This window comes from Crocodylus siamensis, chromosome 6, assembly GCF_052110815.1.
Source record: "Crocodylus siamensis isolate JL-2025a chromosome 6, ASM5211081v1, whole genome shotgun sequence".
NCBI lineage: Eukaryota > Metazoa > Chordata > Crocodylia > Crocodylidae > Crocodylus > Crocodylus siamensis.
Genome location: NC_143400.1, coordinates 36,243,179 through 36,263,443, shown reverse-complemented (window position 1 = coordinate 36,263,443; position 20,265 = coordinate 36,243,179). Strand labels below are relative to the sequence as shown.

Genomic DNA, 20,265 nt, shown 5'->3' with positions numbered 1-20,265 from the left:
GCACCCTGTCCTGCATCAACAGGGGCATCACTAACAGGTCCAGAGAGGTCTTGCTCCCCCTCCATGCGGCGCTGGTCAGGCCGCAGCTGGAGTCCTCTGTCCAGTCCTGGGCGCCGCACTTCAAGAGGGACATGGGGAACCTGGAGAGGGTCCAGAGGAGGCCACTTGTATGGTTGTAGGCCTCCATGGCCGGCCCTATGAGGAGAGGCTGAGGGACCTGAATCTCTTCAGTCTCCGCAAGAGGAGACCGAGGGGGATCTTGTGGCTGCCTACAACCTTATCAGGGGCCAGCAGCAGGGACTCGGGGAAAGTCTGTTCCCCAGGGCCCCCCTTGGGGTCACCAGGAACAATGGCCACAAGCTGAGGGAGGAGAGGTTTAGGTTGGAAGTTAGAAAGAACTACTTCACGGTAAGGGTGACCAGAGCCTGGAATAGGCTCCCCAGAGAGGTGGTGCTCTCACCTTCCCTGGAAATCTTCAAGAGGAGACTGGATAAGCACCTGGATGGGGTCTTATGACCCCTGCCACCCCCAGTGCTCCTTCCTGCCCATGGCGGGGGGTTGGACTCGATGATCTGTCTAGGTCCCTTCCCACTCAGTGATTCTGTGATTCTATGACTCATTTTTCTGACAAGTCACAACAGATTTTGGATGGTGAGTGTGTGACCTCCCTGAGGTCCAGGCACAAGTGCTGGGGCCCTGTGCAGATGGCCAAAGGGCTCCAAGGCAGGTGATTCCCAGCAAAGCAGCACAAGTGGTCATTTCTGAGCCGCGTGCCACCTAAGGTGCCACTGCATCCCATGCAGCTGCCACCTGATGGATTTCTCCACACCACTGATAAACCGCATTTGAATTGCAGGCCCAGTGCTGACCGTCACCGTGCTGAGCGGCACCGCTGCGTGTGGCTGGGCCGGCCAAGCTCAGCAGGAGCCTGCGTCCATGCTGCACAGCAGATGCCAGCTACATCAGGGCACTGGGGCACAATGGACCCAACCAGGCTGCATGGGGGCTCGAAGGACAAGTGCCCCCACTCCCACCAGCCAGAAAGCGGTGACAGCCCCAAGGGAGCCAGGCACAGAGGGGAAGCTGGCTCCCTTGTGGATTCACAGGGCACCGGGGAATTGTCTCAGGTCTCTGTGACACCTGTGCGAGAAGCAAAGCTCCCCTAGCACTGCCTGGGCACAAGGTGAGCTGCTCCCTGCCTGGCCAGTCCACAGGACAAGGCCTGGAGCTTTTTTCTGCCCTCCAGCAGGACAGCAAGGTAACCATGGGCATCAGCCAGGAGCCAGCTGTGGTGTAGCTGTTGCCTGGCATCGCTTGTGACACTGGGCCTGGTCTGGGGACCAGCCTACAGGTCTCCCACTGGAGCTGTCTGCACAGGGAGCTGGATCCCACTGCATGGATCACAGACACGCTGCAGCAAAGCATCCCAAGACCTCCCCTGAGGCCGCTGGCCTCTCAGGGGTCTCAGGCCAGGGGTGGTGGAAGCCTGCCCACTGCTCCAGGGAGTGGCGGAGCCCCTTGCTGCTGCCTGGCACCGGCTGTGCTGCGGCGTCACAGCTGGTCAAGTGCAGCTGCAGAGCATGTCTCAGCCTGCTCTGCCAGGGTCCTGTCCCCTGGACCACCAGGCCCTTCGCCATGTTATGGAGCCCCAGCAAGCTGAGCACTCAGCAGCTGAGTACAGCATCCCAGGAGCACCTGCAGGGAACCCCGCCTGCCACAGCTGGTCAGCACATTGAACCCTGGGCCAACAGCCTCTTGGGCAGTGTCCTTCACACACCCTGCACTGGCAATGCCTGCTGGCACACACCTGGGCGAGGGGTATCTCTTGGCTCCTCTCTGGCTCCCAGAAGCTTTGTTGCGCGCTGGGTGCTGCTAATGACACCACCTATAATGGAGGCGGCATTCCCAACTCCTCTAAGGGTTGTACCCTTACTTCCCCGTGCGGCACTCACCCAGCAGCCAGGGCCTATGGTGATCCTCTGGCAGCTAAAGGGGAGCCGCTTCTGCAGCCCACATCAAAGTCTGGAGACAGTAGATCCACTATGCAGCGGTCAATTCACAATAGGTAAAACCTCCAGGTCTCGCCCCTTTTGCTGGGTGCGGTCTTTCCAGCAGAGTGGCGGAAAGCTGAGGAGGGGGCCTAGTTTAAGCCCTGGGACACAGATTCGTCTTTTCTAGGGGTATTATCAGTGGTGCTTGCCTCTACCCGCACTGGCGTTTCCCAATCGGGTCGCGTGGCGAGGCTGCCACTCTAATGGCAGAATAAGAGAGTGGCATCATGGGCGAGGCAGCTACCTTCAGTCTGGTCCTGGTGAACCTCAGGCCTGCATGCCTAGCAGTAATACAGAAGCGGTCTAGGGTTTTTCCCCCCCAGGCTCTGATGGCCTTGCTGGAGCAGATCTAGGCCCTGTTTATTCTTCTAAGGGGGCTAGGCTCGCTCCCAGCAGCCAGCGCCTCACTCTACAATAGCCCAATGTCTCGAGTCCTCGTTTGGAAGGCCAAAGGCCTGTTTTTGAGACAGTTCTGTTGGAGTAGAGGAGTTGAAACTTGAATTTGGGACTTTTCTGTTCCACAGAACTGTGATAGCAATGGGGTTAAAGTAGGTGGAGGTTTTCCAGGTGATGGATGAGCTCAGGAATATCTTATTTTGGGAAAAGAATCAGTGTACAATGACTGCAGGCCAGGGTCAAGGTAGCTGTTCCCCTCAAGAACAGATTCAGCCCTTGCAGCTCCTGGAGTGCTTCTGCTGCCAGCCCCTGGTCAGAGAGCCAGCCGTCACGCTACTAGGATAGCTTTACAGAGGCTGGAGGGCACTGCCAGAAATCTAGTGTGCCACAAAGTGCCCGAAGAAATCCAAACCAACCCAAAGCACTACAAACTCATCCCAAGCAACACAAACCTGTCCGACCCAATGGAAATGCACGTGAAAGGAACCAAAGCCGCCTGAATCAAGCACCCGAACTCCCAGTAATCCAAAATGATCCAACGGACATAGCAGAATATGAGGGGAATACCCAGGAATGCTCAGCATCCGTGGGGGCCTCGTGGCATTCCTAGGGAATCAATCCTGGGGGACACCTGGGGTATACAAATGTCACTGGGCAGTTGTTAGTATCCACAGGGATTGAGTGGGAATGTCTTGGATTGCTTTTCACAGGAAGGATCTGTATTTGCTGGCATTCCTCAGAAATAACCAGGAATGTATATCTTCCATTGGAAATACCCAACTTCCCCATAGAAACCTCAGTAACATCGATGAACTTCGCTAGGAAATAGCAGGGAACTTTCTGCCTATTCTAGCCCAAACACTAAACTCCATTATTTCTCACAAATTCAAAGGTTATTTATCTTGCACTGGTGGAAGTTGTAAATCAAACCATGTGTTTTGAATATTCTGCTCTCCCTCCCTATGCACATATACATATACAGGCAGCATGAGACCCACACTACTGTTTGATATCTCACTGCTGGAGCTCAGTAGGATTAAAGGAAAGGAATAAAAAAGAGAAACAGACAGATAGCATACAGGTTAGATATGTAGCTCTAACCAATATTGGTAACCATACCTGCAGCAAGCCTGCAGAAACCTAATAGCAGGTAGAAACCTGAGCAAGCTATCCTAAGTCTAGCATTACACCGCATTGCTGGAGACAGGTTGAGCCTTCAACCACTTGCTGCATGTCAAATAACAGCATGCAGCAAAGAACAAAGGCAGGTAACAAAAATGACAAAAGATAGTTTGATAGGTGCCATATTTGGAGAGAACTTGTTCAAGTATCGATTTAGCTTTGTGTAAACCAAAAGGAAAAGTATCCTGGAATCATATATATACATGTTGAGGGCCAATATGGCTTTAGTTTGCCAAGTGTCAAGAGAATCTTTTGGGAAGTCAATTTTTATTTCCTGTCTCTGCATTTGCATGTCCATCTGCCCTGCCAGAGCTGTGCGGCTTCCCTGAGCTTCCAGATTTCCATTCGGAAACAAGTGTTCCACAGATCACCTAGACCTTATGCTAAACAATATTTCCTGATATTCAGCTCTGTTTTTATACCATTGGCTTACCCTAACTGGTAAACTTTCTTACTGTTGACACCTTCTGTATAGGCAAGCAAGTGACATTTTAGATTTGCTTCTTATTCTTACTTGAAATGAAATTTAGACAAGCAACAGATCTTAACCTATCCACTACTATTTATCAAAGCATGTGTTGTCATGGTTTGAACACGTTTTCTTTTGTGCAGGCGATAGGGTATGTTGGGCAGCATTTGATTTCACGTTCCCCTTCAGCGAGTTCACACCCTGGCAAACCTTCCGTTCAGTGAGCGACAGGAATTCTGCACCAAATCTAACCAAAGCCAAAAGTCAATCCAGCATTGGGTGATGTTGGGAAGTCAGGCTATCATTACAGGAGATGCACCCTCCTGTCTGGCACTAATCTGAGAGGACTGGAGAGATGAGGCCCAACAGCTCAATATTTCATTTAAAAGACTCAAATTTTGAAAAGTCTTTTGAAGGATTATATATCTTACCACCCAGGCAGAATCACTTGGGGCTATACACTACCTGCACCATAAGTTCCCAACATTAGCCTTTGTAAGGCTCCATACTTGTTAGAGAAAGAAATGTTTCATTTCTATTTTTGCTTCATGAAAGGAACAAAGTTAACAAGTTGTGCCTGAGATAAATAACCTCTGAGAGATTAGTTTTCTGAAGCACTGGATTGCATTTCCTTCACAATTCCCTGTGGGATGTGAAGCAGAGTAGGAAAGGCACATATTGGAATATGAACAAGAAAAAAAAAGGAAACAGACAGGATAATTACATCAATTTCTATTAACTGAAAAAGCAATTATGGCCCAAAAAATAATTTGACATAGCTATATACATATTGCATGACCCATAAAGAAGCAGTGATATCACACTCTAAGATGCAAAAAAAAGAGAGAGACTTAATATTTCAACTTAATTGAACTGAGAGACATGGAGTTTCAGATTTCAGAGCTGAGACATCATCCATACCACTTCTCATCACATTAAGACAAAAGAAAAGCAGCTTATTTAAAAATAACTGAGCTAGAGGTGATTTCAGTTCCACTGATATATATCTGTGTAATGTGCAGGTGTAACAAGTGAGCGTCCCCAGGCCGATCTCAACATAGGCCCGCCCACTTGCTTCCAGGCAAACCACCCGCCTACCTCGCCTACCACACCTTGATGTTCATGATTGAATGATGTACATCAGATGGGAGGCTGCCCTTTACCTGCCCTGATGACTAGGGCCTATGTACATGACGCAGACCACCCCTTATCATGTTCCATGCCTTACAGATATTTCATGCTCTAATACCCAGCCTTATCATATTCCTGTATACATACTGGACTCCAAGCCCCATCTCTGGGCCTTCCAGCCCTGTCCTCACCTTCAAGCCCAGTCCTCAGACTCCAAGCCTCTCTCTGAACTCCAAGCTGTCCCTGGGCTCCAAGCCTCTCTCTGGGCCTACATGACCCACACCATGGAACTAGGGCTCCAAGCTCTGTCCCACTGCACTCCCTAAATTAACCCTTATCCCTTTTCCTGGCAACTTCCTTAACAGTTCCCCAAGGCTCAGAGCCCCACCCCTCTGGTGCCTAACTGCTGGCTCCCTAGTGTGACTTCAAACTCTACTGCGGGTCTGGGAACTGCCTCAGGCCCCTCCACCTGGCTTGGGTCCTGCCTCAGTACTTGCAGTGAGCCTGGGCTCCCCCTGTCTTGATCTTGATAGCCACCAAGGATGTGGGGGCTGGGGTTATCAAGCACCTCTACCTGCCTTTCACCTTGGAGGTAACTGGCTTGGCATTTCTGGGGGGACTGTCCCACCATAGACATTCCCACCAGGACACCCTTCCCCAGCAGGGTGCAGTTTCCAGTCGTGCCCAGGACCAGAAGCCTCCTGCCACCGCAGTAGCTCCTTCCTTACCTCCAAGTTGTACTGAGCAGCAGCTCAGCCGGTGGTGTCTCTCTGGCTCCTGGCAGCAGACTGCTGCCCCTACTGTTCATTCCCTAATTGGGATAGCTAGCTGTGGGCTGCCTGGTTGCGGCCCACGCCCCTGGGAGTAACAGCAGGTCTATGTAACTACGTAATGTGCAGGTCTGTTTATGCTTTGGAAAATATTTTAAACTAATCCTGTTAGTTCAATTTTCCCAAAAACAGAAATGATGAAGGTATACAGTGAGATTCTTGCATGCATGACACATCAGCAGGGTTATGCTTTTTGCTTGTTTGTTCTTTTAGGGAAACGCATTTGTTCACCAATACATGAGAATTGTTTGAGAGTGAAACGCCATGAAATTATTTTGGAGAAGACTGGGAAGAAAAAAAGAGGGATTCTTTGTTTTCAGACCCTTATCAGGTAGACCTTCCCATTTCACTAGTTGTCCTCCTCCTCATCCAGTATTTCTTTTTGCACACAAAGAACTCATCTAACTCCATATGTTCTTTGCAGTTGAAATGTAAGCTTTGACTCCCATTTGCAGAAAAAGTGATCTGTTTCTAACAGATGTTGCCTGATGCCCCATGTGTGCAGTCATAAAATGTTTACGGTGGCACAAATGGTGAGCAAATACATGTCCCTACCCTTTGTTGTGGCACATCAGGGGAAAATTCAACAGCGTAACAAAAGATAGTTGCAAATTTGGCCGCTTTATTGTGGCAGATGTCTATTAGCTCTGTGGCAGGAGAGTGTGGGCAGACCCCTCAAGCCCCTGGAGCACCTGCCCAGCTTTGCCCCCCAACACAGAGGCAACCCAAGGAATCTCAGGAAATCAGGCCTCTCAAGGCCTGATAGCACCTGTCTGTCTTTCCCACGTACCCAGATCCAGCCTCGGGGTCTTTGGGGACCCATCTGGGTGAGCAGGAAAAGTGGGGCTTTGCTCTAGCCCAGACATACCCCAGGGTCTCCCTGAAGTAGATCTGGGAAAGCAGAGCTTTCCCCTTTACCCAGACCCACCCCTGGGATGTCCCAGGAAGAATATATTGTCCCTTGCCCTGCCCTATCAGCGGGCAGGACGGGCCCACGTGTGTTTCACCCAAAGAGGTGGGTTAGCTGTACCACTACATACCACAGTACAGCTGATCCACTTCATTTGGTGACATCTTTTCCTAGCCTAAGAGGCCAGGTTTAAAAACAGTCTTCTCCCAGACTTGATCTGTTGCCTTAATTGCTGCTTGAAAGCATGTTAGACAGCGTCCCCAAATACAGTTATTCAAAAAGTAACGGCATTCAGTGGCAAGCAACATAGAAAAACAAAAGGTCTGTGGGGAAAAGGATGACCAGCACCATGAGAAATTCTCTGCAAAAGGATTCGGTTGATGCCTTTTTCCCTGTTTACCACAATGCTATTCGCCAAATGAGGTAGTAGGTCTTAAATTATTATTTGTACTGCAGTAGCACCAACCAATTCTAGTCATGGGCAATCATGCTGTATGTATACAGACACGTGACAGACAGATAGTTGATATACATTTTACCTAGACCTTGCCCCCAAAGAATTTATCATCTAAAAAAACCCAAAACAAACCCAACAAGATAATTTCTGAATGTGGGATGTTGCCATGTCACAGCCATGTGGAAATCCATGTGAATGGGCCTTATGACCTTTCTAGTTGAAGGCCACCAACAGTGAGGACAATGGATGCCTTTTCCTGGAGGCGGAATGGGTGAGAGAGAGAAACTTTCTTCTGCCCCTTAGACCCGGAGGTCCCCAATGGGGTGCATTGAGGCACGTTAGTCATGTACCAACAGTGAAAGCTCTGCTGTTTGCTGAAAACTATGCTGGATAACCAGAGGGCTTCTGTCTCTAAGGTTGTCAAAACTGTATCTTTCACTGGCATTAATAACATTTAATATAAAGACAACATACATACATTGTCTGCACACCACTTGAATTTCTCATCAGCAATATCTGTGTCTTTGACCATAAATCACTTTTCTGTTTGTTTTATAACAAGGACAATAATCTGACAATGGGTTCTTTACAGCCAAAAGTTGTTCATCTTCAACTCCCAGTGGTTTTCCCTTAGCTTGGAGCTCTGAGCAACACAAGGCACTAAATCCCTTCTGAAGGAAATCTGCTTTTATCATCAGGAGCCAAAGCTACTAAGTTTATATCGGCTGGAACAAGTGGAGAACGCCAAACTCTCCTTTTCCTGAGACGGAGTAAATTGTGTTATTCAGCCCGGCCCAAGCATCTTCTTTTTCTACTGATGAGATTTATGCCAAAACCTTTCTCGATGGGTATTGGCCATGCCGATTTTATAATGAATGCCACATTCAGGGCTCAGCAGCAGCTCTTTATCAGGACTAAAGGCTGGCCATTAAGAGAAACTTGAATCACTTGCAAAGCATGTGTCAAGATAGGTATAAAACACTGAAACAGACCACCAACGTTTCAGACCCAGTCCTGGAAACCAAAATATTTTGTAAAATCCTTATGAAAACCAGTCTCAAATGGGACATAAAAGAAACTAAAGCTGTAGGCAATTCTAGTAGCTGTTTTACTGGAGGTAGGGGCTCCATTTGCAAGTGCGTGGTAGCTGAATCGATGCCATTATTTCGTTTGTCCACACCTCTACTAGTGGATCTAACCCACGGTAACCGACTTTTTAAAACCTGCTTCAGTTAGGTTACAGAGCTTTTGCTTCCACTTAGAGGGGACAGGCACAACAGCTGTAGCTGATCAGTAGTAAGGCGATACAGTTTTAAAGTACTTGAACCGTTTGTTCACGCCTTAAGTGACAGGGCCATGAACAGGACTGTGGTTTAACGTGACACAGACCCTCCCCATCATTTAACCATAGTCACATGAGTGAAAACAGAGTCTTTTCTCTGGTATCCCAAATCCTTTTGTTCATATGCTTCATGCCCCAAGTCTATTTTCTGGAAACCCTCTTGTTAAAACTCCTGCAGTTGATATCAAGTATTAGGCAGGGTCCTGAAGGAATACTAACTAACAGCACTAAGCTTTTGAGCTCCTTCCACATGGAAGATGCACTTGCGCCAACATGAAGGTGATAGTTCACTGTAGATAGGCACACAGAGTTGCACTTCCTCAAAGCAGTGACTTGTGAGATGCTTTCAAATATGATGGCAGTGAAGGTCACATAAGCAGCTAACTATCTGCCAAGCCATCCCATGACTACTGTGTGCTTCAGAGCACGGCCACATACTTGCTTGCCTTGCTCAGCACATATTCCTGACAGAATCATAGACAACTCCAGCTACAAGAAACCTCAAGAGGTCACCTAGTCTGCTCGAGGCAGAATGATCCCCATCTAAACCATCCCAGCCAAGGATTTGTCTGACCTGCACTTTAAAACTTCCGAAGACGGAGATTTTGCAACCTCCCTTGGCAATTTATTCTGGTACTTCGAACTCTGAAGGTGGTTATCTTAGGTGACAACAAGAGATTAAGAAGAACTTTCTAAGGCTGTTACTTCCTGCCCTGTCCTTCATGGACATAGAACAATTTATCACCATCCTCTTTTTAACAGCCCTTTGTACATCTGTAGTCTGTTATCAAACCCCCTCTCAAAGCACATCATTGCAACATTTCCAACCTTTCCTCACATGTCATTTTTGTGGTTCTCCTCTGGACTGTGTTCATTTTGTCTGTATCTTTCTTATGCCATAGTACATCCACTGAAAAAAAATATTCACTAATATGCCTGTTACACAAATACACCTGAAGGGGTATTGGATATAACAAGTATCTGCAGGGAAGAGGATTCAATTAATGTATAGAAGAGTGAATCAACCCAAAGAGTATCTTCTGTTCACTACGGAGATGTTCTCAGAAACTGAATTAATTCCAAACCCCGACAGATCCTCACTTGTTATTCCCTTTATGCCACAAGAGAGAAGAAAAAGAAAGTTTAAATCATGCCTGTGTCCTCTTAAAAACAGATACGGTTCATCTACATAATGTCAGTCGCTAGCAGACATAGCTACAGTAAAATTAAGGTATAGGGGAAATGTAAATATAACTACATTTTAAAAAAGCCAGCTGGGACTTGAATATTCAAGAAGTTAGGTGCATTTTAAATCCCAGCCTCAACATACAAAAGTTCTAGGCTATAATGACTACTTTTATTACTAACAGCTTAAGTGAACGTTAATCAAATCTCATGCTAAAAGTGATCCAATTCCACAGTTCATGGTGTGAAGATCATTTCCTCTTCTTACCATATGTACAGCTTTGGGCAATTTTCTAGGCATATTTTTTTCCCCTTTAATTTTTCCCTTAGATTGCCAAGTACAGTATTAGGAGGCACTGGAGGCAAGATGCCAAACTTGCAAGACCCGCCATACTGGATCAGAATGGCTTTCTCTCATGCAGCTAGCAGCTGACAAAGAGGAAATGCCCATTTATTTACTGGACGTTTTGGTGAAGTCTCTGTGTGCATAGGGTGGAGGGGTGCTGCAATGCAAGGAAGAAGACAGTGAAGTCAAATGCCTTCCTGCTGGAAACAGCAAGGAAGGCAGCGGGAACAATGTTTTGACTACTATTAAAGTAACATGGCAAATACTAAACTGCAACCGCTCAGTCATAGACAGCCACAAGAGTGAGTGCCAGTTGTGTGTGAAATCTGTGGACCGGCCAAGGACCAAGCTAGATTTGAGTATGTGCCGCCATGAAAGAAAGGCAAGTTCAAATTCCTAACATCATTAACACGGTTATAATAGTCGGTGCATAGTAATAGCAATAGAGCCGTAAATTGCTATGTGCTTCCTGAAGAAAGCTTAGTGTTGTCATACTTGCAGGTCACCAAGCAGGCCAGCAGGAGAGCCGGGACCTGGCTTTCCAGCTGCCCCCTGGATACATCACGCAAATTAGATTGGATTCACAACACCCCATTTGCCCAAAGTTGACTGAGATGGGGGAGCGATACACTCCCATGAAAACGGATACAAAGGAGGCGATATCAAAATAAAAGCAAACTTAGCTTTTTCCCCCTAATTTGCTTGTTTCAGCCCTAGAGAGTCCCTAATGGTTCCCAAGGCTGCCATTTTATAGCTAGAAAGTGATGAGGTGGCGATATTATTACATGGCTACGGAATAGCATGCAACATAGGAAGAAACTTGTTAATTTCTCATTTATTTCAAGAAGACGCAGATGTCCCTGGATGTTTTGCATCTCAGCGCTGATATTTCAGCTGCAGGGCTGATTTTCCTGACTCCTTAGCTGTTTGTTTATGGTAGCAACAACTATATGCCAGATGCTTTCCATACGGTTGGGAAGGGTCAGATGCTTTCATGAAGAGCTCATAGTAGCATGCAAAGCTCAAATCTGTTACTCACACCTACAAAATCCTTCTTGGTAGCAAAGGTGAAAGCGAGAGCTGCCTTTGACCCAAAATATCTGGGGCACTGATTTGTTGCTGCATTATACACACTGGAATTCCAAAATAAGGTGGAAAACTAAAGGCTCTATTCAAACTCAATGGGGATCTTAATCTCCCATGTCACAAAAAGATTTATGTCTTATCAGAATCACTTAGTAATAAATTGGACTAGATGACCTCTGGAGGTCCCTTCCAACCCTACTTTTCTATGATATCTATGATTTGTAAGTGAAAAATGTGCTGGCTTGTGCACGTTAAGCTTCCATAAATCTTTGATGCATTATTCATTATGCCTAACCCAAAGCTCTTTGAAGCCACAGTGAGTTTTCTATGGCCTACAGCAGGGTTTTGGCTCAGATCCTTAGAAAAAGCCTGAAGTCAGGTGGATATCAAATTTGCAGCTGTGCAGCAACCTGAACATATATCCTACCTTCCATAAAGATTTCAGACATGATTGTTCTCCAGACTCAAATGCAATTCATGTGCAACACTCTGCAGCATACACATTACGGAAGAACTTTTAGAGGGCAACACCTCCCGAGACAGCCTAGTGTAAAGGTTCATTGTCATATCACCTACCTTGAATGCAAAGTCCTTCGGTGCAATTCTCAGATTCTTGACTTAAGCCTTCACAGAATTTCCCTCCGTTTCGTGGGGAAGGAGCAGTGCATTCCCGAATTCTCAAATGCTCGCATTCTGGGCTGCAGACTGACCATTCACTCCATACCTCCCAGCTACCATCCACTAAACGGGAAGACAAAAAACAAGCTTATACGACAGTTGTGATCAGGGTGTATCCAAAATTCACTTATTCCAGGGGTTACACAGGTGCTCTTCTGAGGTTCTTCTAAAGAAAGCCATCCCCTTTCTCCCTAATATGTCAGCATGTGGAATATATGCTAAGACTCGAGAGGTTTATACACAGAATATGAGCTATACCTCTACGTCAGACCTATATAATACTAATTTTAAAGATGCATGCCATGTCTGATGGCATGTACTTAGCACCTATTATCAAGAAAGCTCTTAACTCCTTAGGATTTGTTTTCTCTCTCATATTATACACACAGAAGTCAGTTTAAAAAGCATCATTGAGATGCAGCTACCTTCAGCGTAGAACACAGCAGCTTTTTAAATCACACGCAGCCACAATATACGAGACAGTTTAAGGCAGAAAGGAAAAAACACCTACAGCCACTTAGGACCGCAGGAGAGAATTTCACATACTTTTCTTCATAATGCAGCTATTAAGCTCCTAGTGTTCATTCAAAATTCAGCTCCAACAGGGCTGGTATGTGGGGGCCTCCCAGAGCCATCAAGCAGGAATAACATTGACATTTACCTAAAGAACAAGAGCTGGCCTTCCTCGCCGGCTGCTGGTTAATGCCCTGAGTGAGATTCAGGATCAATGCATCTCTGCTGATGGATTTATAACTCTCGGGTACCACCCCTACATGACAAAGGTGTTCCATGGCCCCGGATTTTCCCATGCATCAACCAGGTAGGGTAAAAGTCAGACTTTTTTGTTCCTACGTTCACCTGAGTACCTAGTGGATCCAAAGCTCAGAGGGTTGGTCCCCACTGGAATTGATGGAAATGTCTCTGTTCACTTTTAAAATGATAAACTTGGTTAAAACTGCCCGTCTGCTCCGCTTCGTGCTGTCATCGCTGCCCCTGCCTCCCCAACTATTCTGTTAACCTGTAACTTTATCATTTTGGGGGAAACCTCTAACACAAATAGATAAACAAAGGACAAAAACCAGGCTATAACAGAAGCATAGTTATCTACAGCGACAGGGTATTTAAATCCCTTTATCCCATGTCACCTTTTTGTACCATTTTAAAGCAAAGTGTTTTAAAACAAATCATCCTTTATTTACTCATAAGCCTGCAGCTCAGGGTTCTGCATTTCTCCTGCTCTAACTGCCAGCATTGCTAAGCCCTAAATCAGTGCTTCCTAACCTTTTCCTCAGCCTGAGCCCATTTAAACACTGGAAATTTTTTGCAACCCCAAAATGATGCAAACAAGATCAACGGCCCCTCCCCATGTGGGCAGCACAGCTGAAGTGGAGCCCAGGGGGAGGGGGAGGAAGTGGGCTTCCTGCTTAGGGCTCGGGGCTCCCTACCCTATTGCCCTCCCGAGGGTTTCCACAGGCCAGCAGGTGGGATCTGGTGCCCTCATCCTACCCCACCGCATGCACAAATACGGGGGGAATGTGCCCTGCCATGCCTGCCTCCCTGGGAATTCACAGTGGCAGGGAGCCAAACTTATCCCTCTCTCCCTCACCATGGAGGCCCCGATCTGCTCTCCCCCCACCAAAGACTTACCTGGAAGGATTTGCAGGAGCTGCTCTCCATGCTGCGTGGCTGCCTGATCACCCTTCTCCTGCTCCTCCTACACCCAAGGAGCCCCTTGGAGGCTGGAACTCTGCCACCCTCTAAGAAGAGCCCACTACTTCCCACTATTTTCTGTGATTTTCAACATAATCGGTTGACACTGCTGAGTGTTTCTGCAACCCAATTTTTTATCGCTGCAACCCCAATGTTGGGAACTGCTGCCTTAAATGCTCAATATAAAAAGCTCTGTGCCTCATTTTTAGGGCCCAGCCATTCAATATTCAGAGCCCTCTCTTCTGTCTCAAGTTCTATATGTCGCACCAAATCGCTGCTTGCTGACTGAGCATTCATTTGCCTTTCGTGAGTTAGAGGCAGTAAGCATCCTAGCAGATCCAGCGAGCGAGGATTGCAACTTCCTCTGCTATTGCAAGAAACGTCGAAAAGCACAAGCCTCTGAACGCCACTCTACAAGAAGCACACAAATGTCTTCTAGTTCCTTTTGAGCTCAGTGACTCTGCATAGCACACCTGCCTATGCAACAGTTCAGAGGGCTCTCTCCGGGGCGTGACCTTTCAAGTTAGACCTGGTTAAGCTGCATCTCTCTCACCAGGACAAAGTGAAGTGCAGGTAATTTTCTGCACTGACATTCCCTCGCAGAAAGCTCCCCCATTGAGTGGAGCAGGGTTGGTACAGGTCCGAGATCGCTTCTGCCAGCCTCGACCACACCGCACATTACAGTTAGACCACTCTGTCCATGACGACCAGCCTCCATTCACTGAAAAGCGCAAACACATGTATTATAGGCATTATATAAAAGTCTCTAAGCATCAAATTTTCATTTAGATCCTGTCCTTCTTAAGGTGTGCGTGTGTGTGGTGCATTTTTTTAACACATTCTGCAAGGTAAATTTAAACCCCAAAATGGGCATCACCATCTAAATAGCATCAACATGCAATTACATCAGAGTGTGAAATAACTACAGTGTGTGAATTTGGAAGATCCATGCATCACGAGGTGTAACGACTGACAGCAGGGCTGAAGGGGATGTCAAAGAATGGACCTCAGTTCCCTTCAAACACACTTCACTTAGAGATATGTTTATGATCTTATTTATCCTTTCACTGCATTGTGAAATTTTGCTCTCCAGTTTATGAACTTGGAGAGCAACAGGGAATGATGAAAACAAATATTTCTGTTTTTTCACCCAATGCTACACAACTATCTGCATTAGCTTTTTTTTGTATAATGCTATGGAGCCTCTATTTGATGAGTGTTTAAGTCTATCCCTATTCAGAAGAAAAGCACACAGGGCATTTATAGACATGCTCTGGGAGGCAGGTGGAGTGCTTAATTAGCACCACTCAGAGCCGTGCTAATTAAAGTGCCTGGAGCGTCAAGTCTATCAGTGTCCCCACGCTGAAAAATGGTGGCAGGGGTGCTTTAACTAAAGCTTGTCTAATGAGTGGACAAACATGGGGACACATCATTTTTCAGCGTGGGGACACTGATACAAGTGATGCTGGAGCCTGCTAGAGCATGGTAATTACCATGCTCCAGCAGACTCAATTAATTGACTCTGTTCCAATGTGCTATAATTACAACATGTTGGAGCAGCCTCCCTGCATGTGTATAGGACCCCACAGGCACTATCTGAGTGCTTTCCTGAACCAGGCTTATCAACACCATTGCTCAAATCCAGCATCCCTGGACGGAGGGAAGTAGGTAGCGTTTTCATGGCTAACTTTAACTATCCAAGTGTCAATTGGGGACACTTACTCCCCCTTGTGCAACTGGCAGTACTCTTCTGAGCATGCTCAAAAAGGATCTGCTCCAGCCCCGTCCTTGTGCTCTCTGGCAATTGTCTTCCACATGGGAGTGCACATAACTCTGTGGAAGTCCTTGAAATGTTAGTGGCAGAAAGAGCACAATGAGCAACACATTGATGGACAAGGAGGTGGAGACAAAGGTGGTGGCAGAGACCTAGGAGTAAGAGTACTTGCCTAGACAGTACAAAAAACACATTCTAGGCTCTCTGCAGCCTGCTTTTAAACCTGATTTCCCCCCAGTAAAGTGCTCTAATTATTTGGCACCAGGCTAGGATCTCCCTCTGCACATCTCTGTGAAGCTAACCCACACAGCTGCCAAGAGGGCACAGCTATGTGGGGCAGGGGTAGAGCAAGCCAGAGAAAATGTGGCTTATCGAGATGGGGAAGTGATACTTACCTGCCTATTGGAGAGTTGCATTTGGGCCTACGAATAAGGCTTGTTTGCTTGGTCACAATTATTAGGAACTGTGACAGGGACTGCTAAATTGCAATCATAGTATTGAGCTGGCGCCAGGGAGCTCTCATTGTGCTAGACACTGTGCAAACAACTTGCTCTTGAGGTCAAGTCTCAAGACTGGAACTCATTAAAGTAGGGAGCAGAAGTCGGAAATGCACAACTCCATGGGCCTGCAAGCACCTGCTGTCTATCTGTTGCCCAGGCACCTTGAATGATTAACAATGTCTAGTGAATATTACGTTTCCACTAACCATACACCACCACGGTTGCAGACATACTCCTTCTCTTGGCCACGATATTCGCAGCCATGCAGGTATAGTTCCCAGAATCAGACAGACGCGCCTGGCGGATGATGAGATTATGATCTGCCCTGGTGTCAATGTTCTCATCCAGGTTGGAATCAATAGGCTCCTCATTCTTAAGCCATTCCACCTGGTGGGAAAGAAAATGAAAAGAGAATGATGCAGGGAAAGGAAAGATGTACAGAAAAATATGGCATGGAAATATACTGACATCCCAGAGACATTATGAATTCTATTTATGAGGAGTCTTGCTAAATACTTACGAGAATGTTTCTGAAACTAATGGCAACTTCAAAATAAAGCTATTTTGTGTGCAACGATCATTTACTGGACCACATCACTTGTCTACATAATCGTAAAAGATGACTGCATTTGACAGTGCTGCCATCAGTACTCCCTGCTGCTGCATAGTTTTCTACTCTGTCACAAACATCACAGTGTGGGCACCCATTTTTCCATTGGTTTCTCAAACACCTTCATATATTATGTTAGCAACTAATGCTGTGGATGCTGCGAATGGTAGCACTCATGGGATAAGGCTCTACATAAACAGGAGACAGAATCTGTACCCTGCAGATACTTCTGGTCAAAAGATAGGAACAAATGAAGAGACATGAGCAGTAAAAGTTATAAAAGCAATGGATACTGCAAAATTGTTAAATAACATGGATCATAAGAGGGGAGGGCTATTTTTTTCATTTTATGGAGGGCCAGAAGCAGTGAGGAAGGCAATAAGGAAAAGAAAAGAAGCAAAAAAATATTCCCATATCATTGTATTTTTGCTGATGGATACTTGGATATCTGCAATAAGTCTTTGGAACAAGGAGGTGCAGAGAGACAGACCCAATATTTTCCAAGGTAGCTTATGCCCTTGTGGGAGCCTGGAGGAACAAGGCTTAAAAATGAAATCAGATTATTAATTGATTTTTCTTTGCACCCATCTGTTTCATCGATATTTTTTCTTGAATCTATACTGTACATTCAACTTCCTCTAAAATTATTACCATATTTACTCGAATACAAGACAAGGTCCCCCTGCCCCCAATCAGCATAGGGGGAAAAACCCTTTGTCTTTCATTTGAATACAAGAAAACTTCACTTAATACACTATCATTAAACTGATAACAAAAGAAGCATTTGCTCAGTAATGGAAGCCAACAATGAGCATGACTATAAAACACATGGCCCATATTACGCAAATGTGCTCTGATGGAAACGTGTGTGTGTGTGTGTGTGTGTGTGTGTGTGTGTGTGTGTGTGTGTGTGTGTGTGTGTGTGTGTGTCCCTTAAAAAAATGGGTGGGTGTTCTTTCCATAGGGAACTGGCACCAGGCTGCAATACTAGGCTGGCATTGGGAGGGTACCCGCTCAAAAACAGATTGAATTTTATTAGTAGATGTTTAGAATTATGAATCCAAAAAGATGACAGAGCCAGTACAGAAATACAGCTAGCCCGAGTGAGGAACTAACATAAGAGGGATAGGGGTGAGGGGGGAAACGCAACCAGGTTACAGAAAATACAATGTTAGCCAACTAAGCCCGGGGATGTGGGTGGGGGTCGCAATGCTGGGAGAGAAAGAAGATAGATACACACAAACCTGTACAATGATCCACAAAGGTGGGGGAAGTAGGTTGACAAAAGCTTTTCAGTCCATATTGAGTCTCATCATGGGGTTCCTCTTTGGGTGGAGCAGGGTGGTTCGTTGCTGAAGATTATTCTCGAAGTGAAGTCCATCAGGTGCAGAGAGGGGTTTAGGTGGTTCCCTCTGGGTCCGGTCTGGTGGTGGTCAGTCGGCTGGGGTGACTATACTAGTGGTGGCCCATGATGTGCTCTATGTAGATGTGACAGGACCAGTGGATTATGTCGGACACCATGAGCTGGTGCATCAGCTTGGCATAGCAGCAAGAGATGCGGGAGGCATGAAGGATGCTCTCGTTGCTGGGGTCCCAGACTCTGAGTGCTCCCACGATGAACGCGTCAACCATCACATTGTAGTCACGGCCCCTCAGGATGTTGACCAGCAGAGCGTACTTCTCCCAGGACTCAGTGAAGGCTTGATGCCAGTTCTCAAAGGGTATGGTCATGTCCATGATCGTGATCTTCTTGGCTTCTTCATTGGTGATCACAATGTCAGGGCACATCTGGTTCTTGCAGCCCAGGATGATGCAATTCACTGAGATCCTTCCCACTGCAGCCAGGATGGCCCTCACCAAGCGGTCCTGGACAGTGTTGTGGCAGAGCTGCCGGGCTCTGGTGTGTGGCCTGCAGCTGCACAACACGTGGGGGAGGGTCTCTTCTGTGTAGCTGCACCATCAGTACCTCTTGTCCTGGTGGCCAGAGTGGACAGCCCCATTCAGAGGCAGGCAGTTGAGGTGGGCACAGTGGAGGAAGCGCCAGTCTGGGAAGCACATGAAGCTCCCACTGGGCATGAAGGGGTTGCTGGAGTCCCACTTTGAGGTGATGTCAAAGACCTTGCCCTGGTCAGGTTTGGCCCTCAGGCTGCTGGCATACTTGTTTTGGACAGCGTCCTTTAGGAACTGTTAAGGAAGGTCGTCATGTGGGGCGTCACTGTGATGCAGTCGGCGTGCAGGGTTGGTTGCAGGGAGACTTCCAGCTCCAAGTCCAGGCGCAGCCAATGCACTTCCCGAGGTGGCTACATTTGATCTTAACCAAAAAGGCCAAGATGCTGATGGGACCCTATCACAAGGATGGGTTAGTGTAGTCCATCTGAATAAGATACCTGGTAGTGTCTGCTGAGTGCAGTCCCCCTTAGTGCTGACTGTTTTTCAAGCCACAGCAATACACATTTCAACTTCCTCTTCACTACATTTCTTTTCCATTTCCAATGATTTCTGTTTATTCACCAGCCTTAAATGTCTGCTAAACATTACCAAATGGCCCCAAACAGTTCACCCAGAAGCCTTCTCTCACCTTCTCTCCCTACCTGATGTATATGATTATTGTGGTCCTGCCTTCTGTGAGATGGAGCCAGACCCAGTTGTCCTGTGCCTCATCTGCATATAAATTTTTGGAGGATCCCAGGACTTGTAACAAGAACACCTGGTTCCAGCCATGAGCAGGGGGCTAATTAGCACATGGATCCTTTGTGGGGAGTATTTGGAGTAAACACACATCCTGAGCAGTATGGAGCTATGGGGTTATTTTGGCTTGAAATGCTGTTGACTCTGCTGGGGCCCTGTCCAAGGAACTATATAGTATATCATGAAATTTTGGCTTTAGACTAATATCATGCATAGTTTATATAAGTAGGTACAAAAGCATTGCTTAAAAGTGTGCTTACAGAATACCTGTAATAAAACTTGCAGCAGGTATGATGCATCATTTCGACATGAATTAAGTCTATGGTTTCTAGATGCAAATACCTACAGGTCTTTCCATTTTGAGGTTACTGTTTTCAGATTTGCTCTGTGCTTCTACATGCTCAGGAAGAGTAGGGTCTGTCAGTAAGAAAGGGCAAAACAGACTACAAGTGGAAGAAGCTGGAGGCAGAGAGGGCAACGGGGAACATGATCCTTCAGATTTATCTTCCCTGATGTAACAGTGGGAGGGGTACACATTCAAGGCAAATGTCCAATAATTAGATTTTATACCTGGAAAACTACAACACATTTTTCCATTTGTACAGTTTAATTATTGGGGCATCATCTTATATTCAAATAAATAAGCTAATTCATTCAGTTATGGTTATCTATAGGTGTGGTCTCTGCTCTGGCTTCCCTTGGAAAGTGGAATAAAATAAAACAAGATCATGAGCAACAAAGTTCCCAGTGAAAACGTATGAAACTATTCTGATCATACAAAAAGCAGAGCCCTCTTCTCTGCCCTAGAGAACTGGGAACCAAAGCTCTTGTGGGAATCCTTGGCTCCTTGAGCCATTCTGCGAAGCAGAGAAGGATTCACTTGCACCAGTGAAGAGGATCTGGTGGAAATGACTGACTTG

The 20,265-nt window shown here is 46.5% G+C and overlaps 1 protein-coding gene across 1 annotated transcript in view; it reads right to left on the bottom strand.

Annotated features, from left to right (window-relative positions):
- The window catches only part of UNC5D (unc-5 netrin receptor D), a 187,356-nt gene that overhangs the window by 78,802 nt on the left and 88,289 nt on the right, over positions 1–20,265 (bottom strand). The window contains exons 5-7 of the mRNA XM_090053908.1: positions 16,254–16,434; positions 14,327–14,494; positions 11,962–12,126 (exon numbers count right to left, since the gene is read on the bottom strand). Coding sequence (XP_089910034.1) covers positions 11,962–12,126; positions 14,327–14,494; positions 16,254–16,434 — 514 coding nt within the window. The remainder of the gene's footprint in view (positions 1–11,961; positions 12,127–14,326; positions 14,495–16,253; positions 16,435–20,265) is intronic.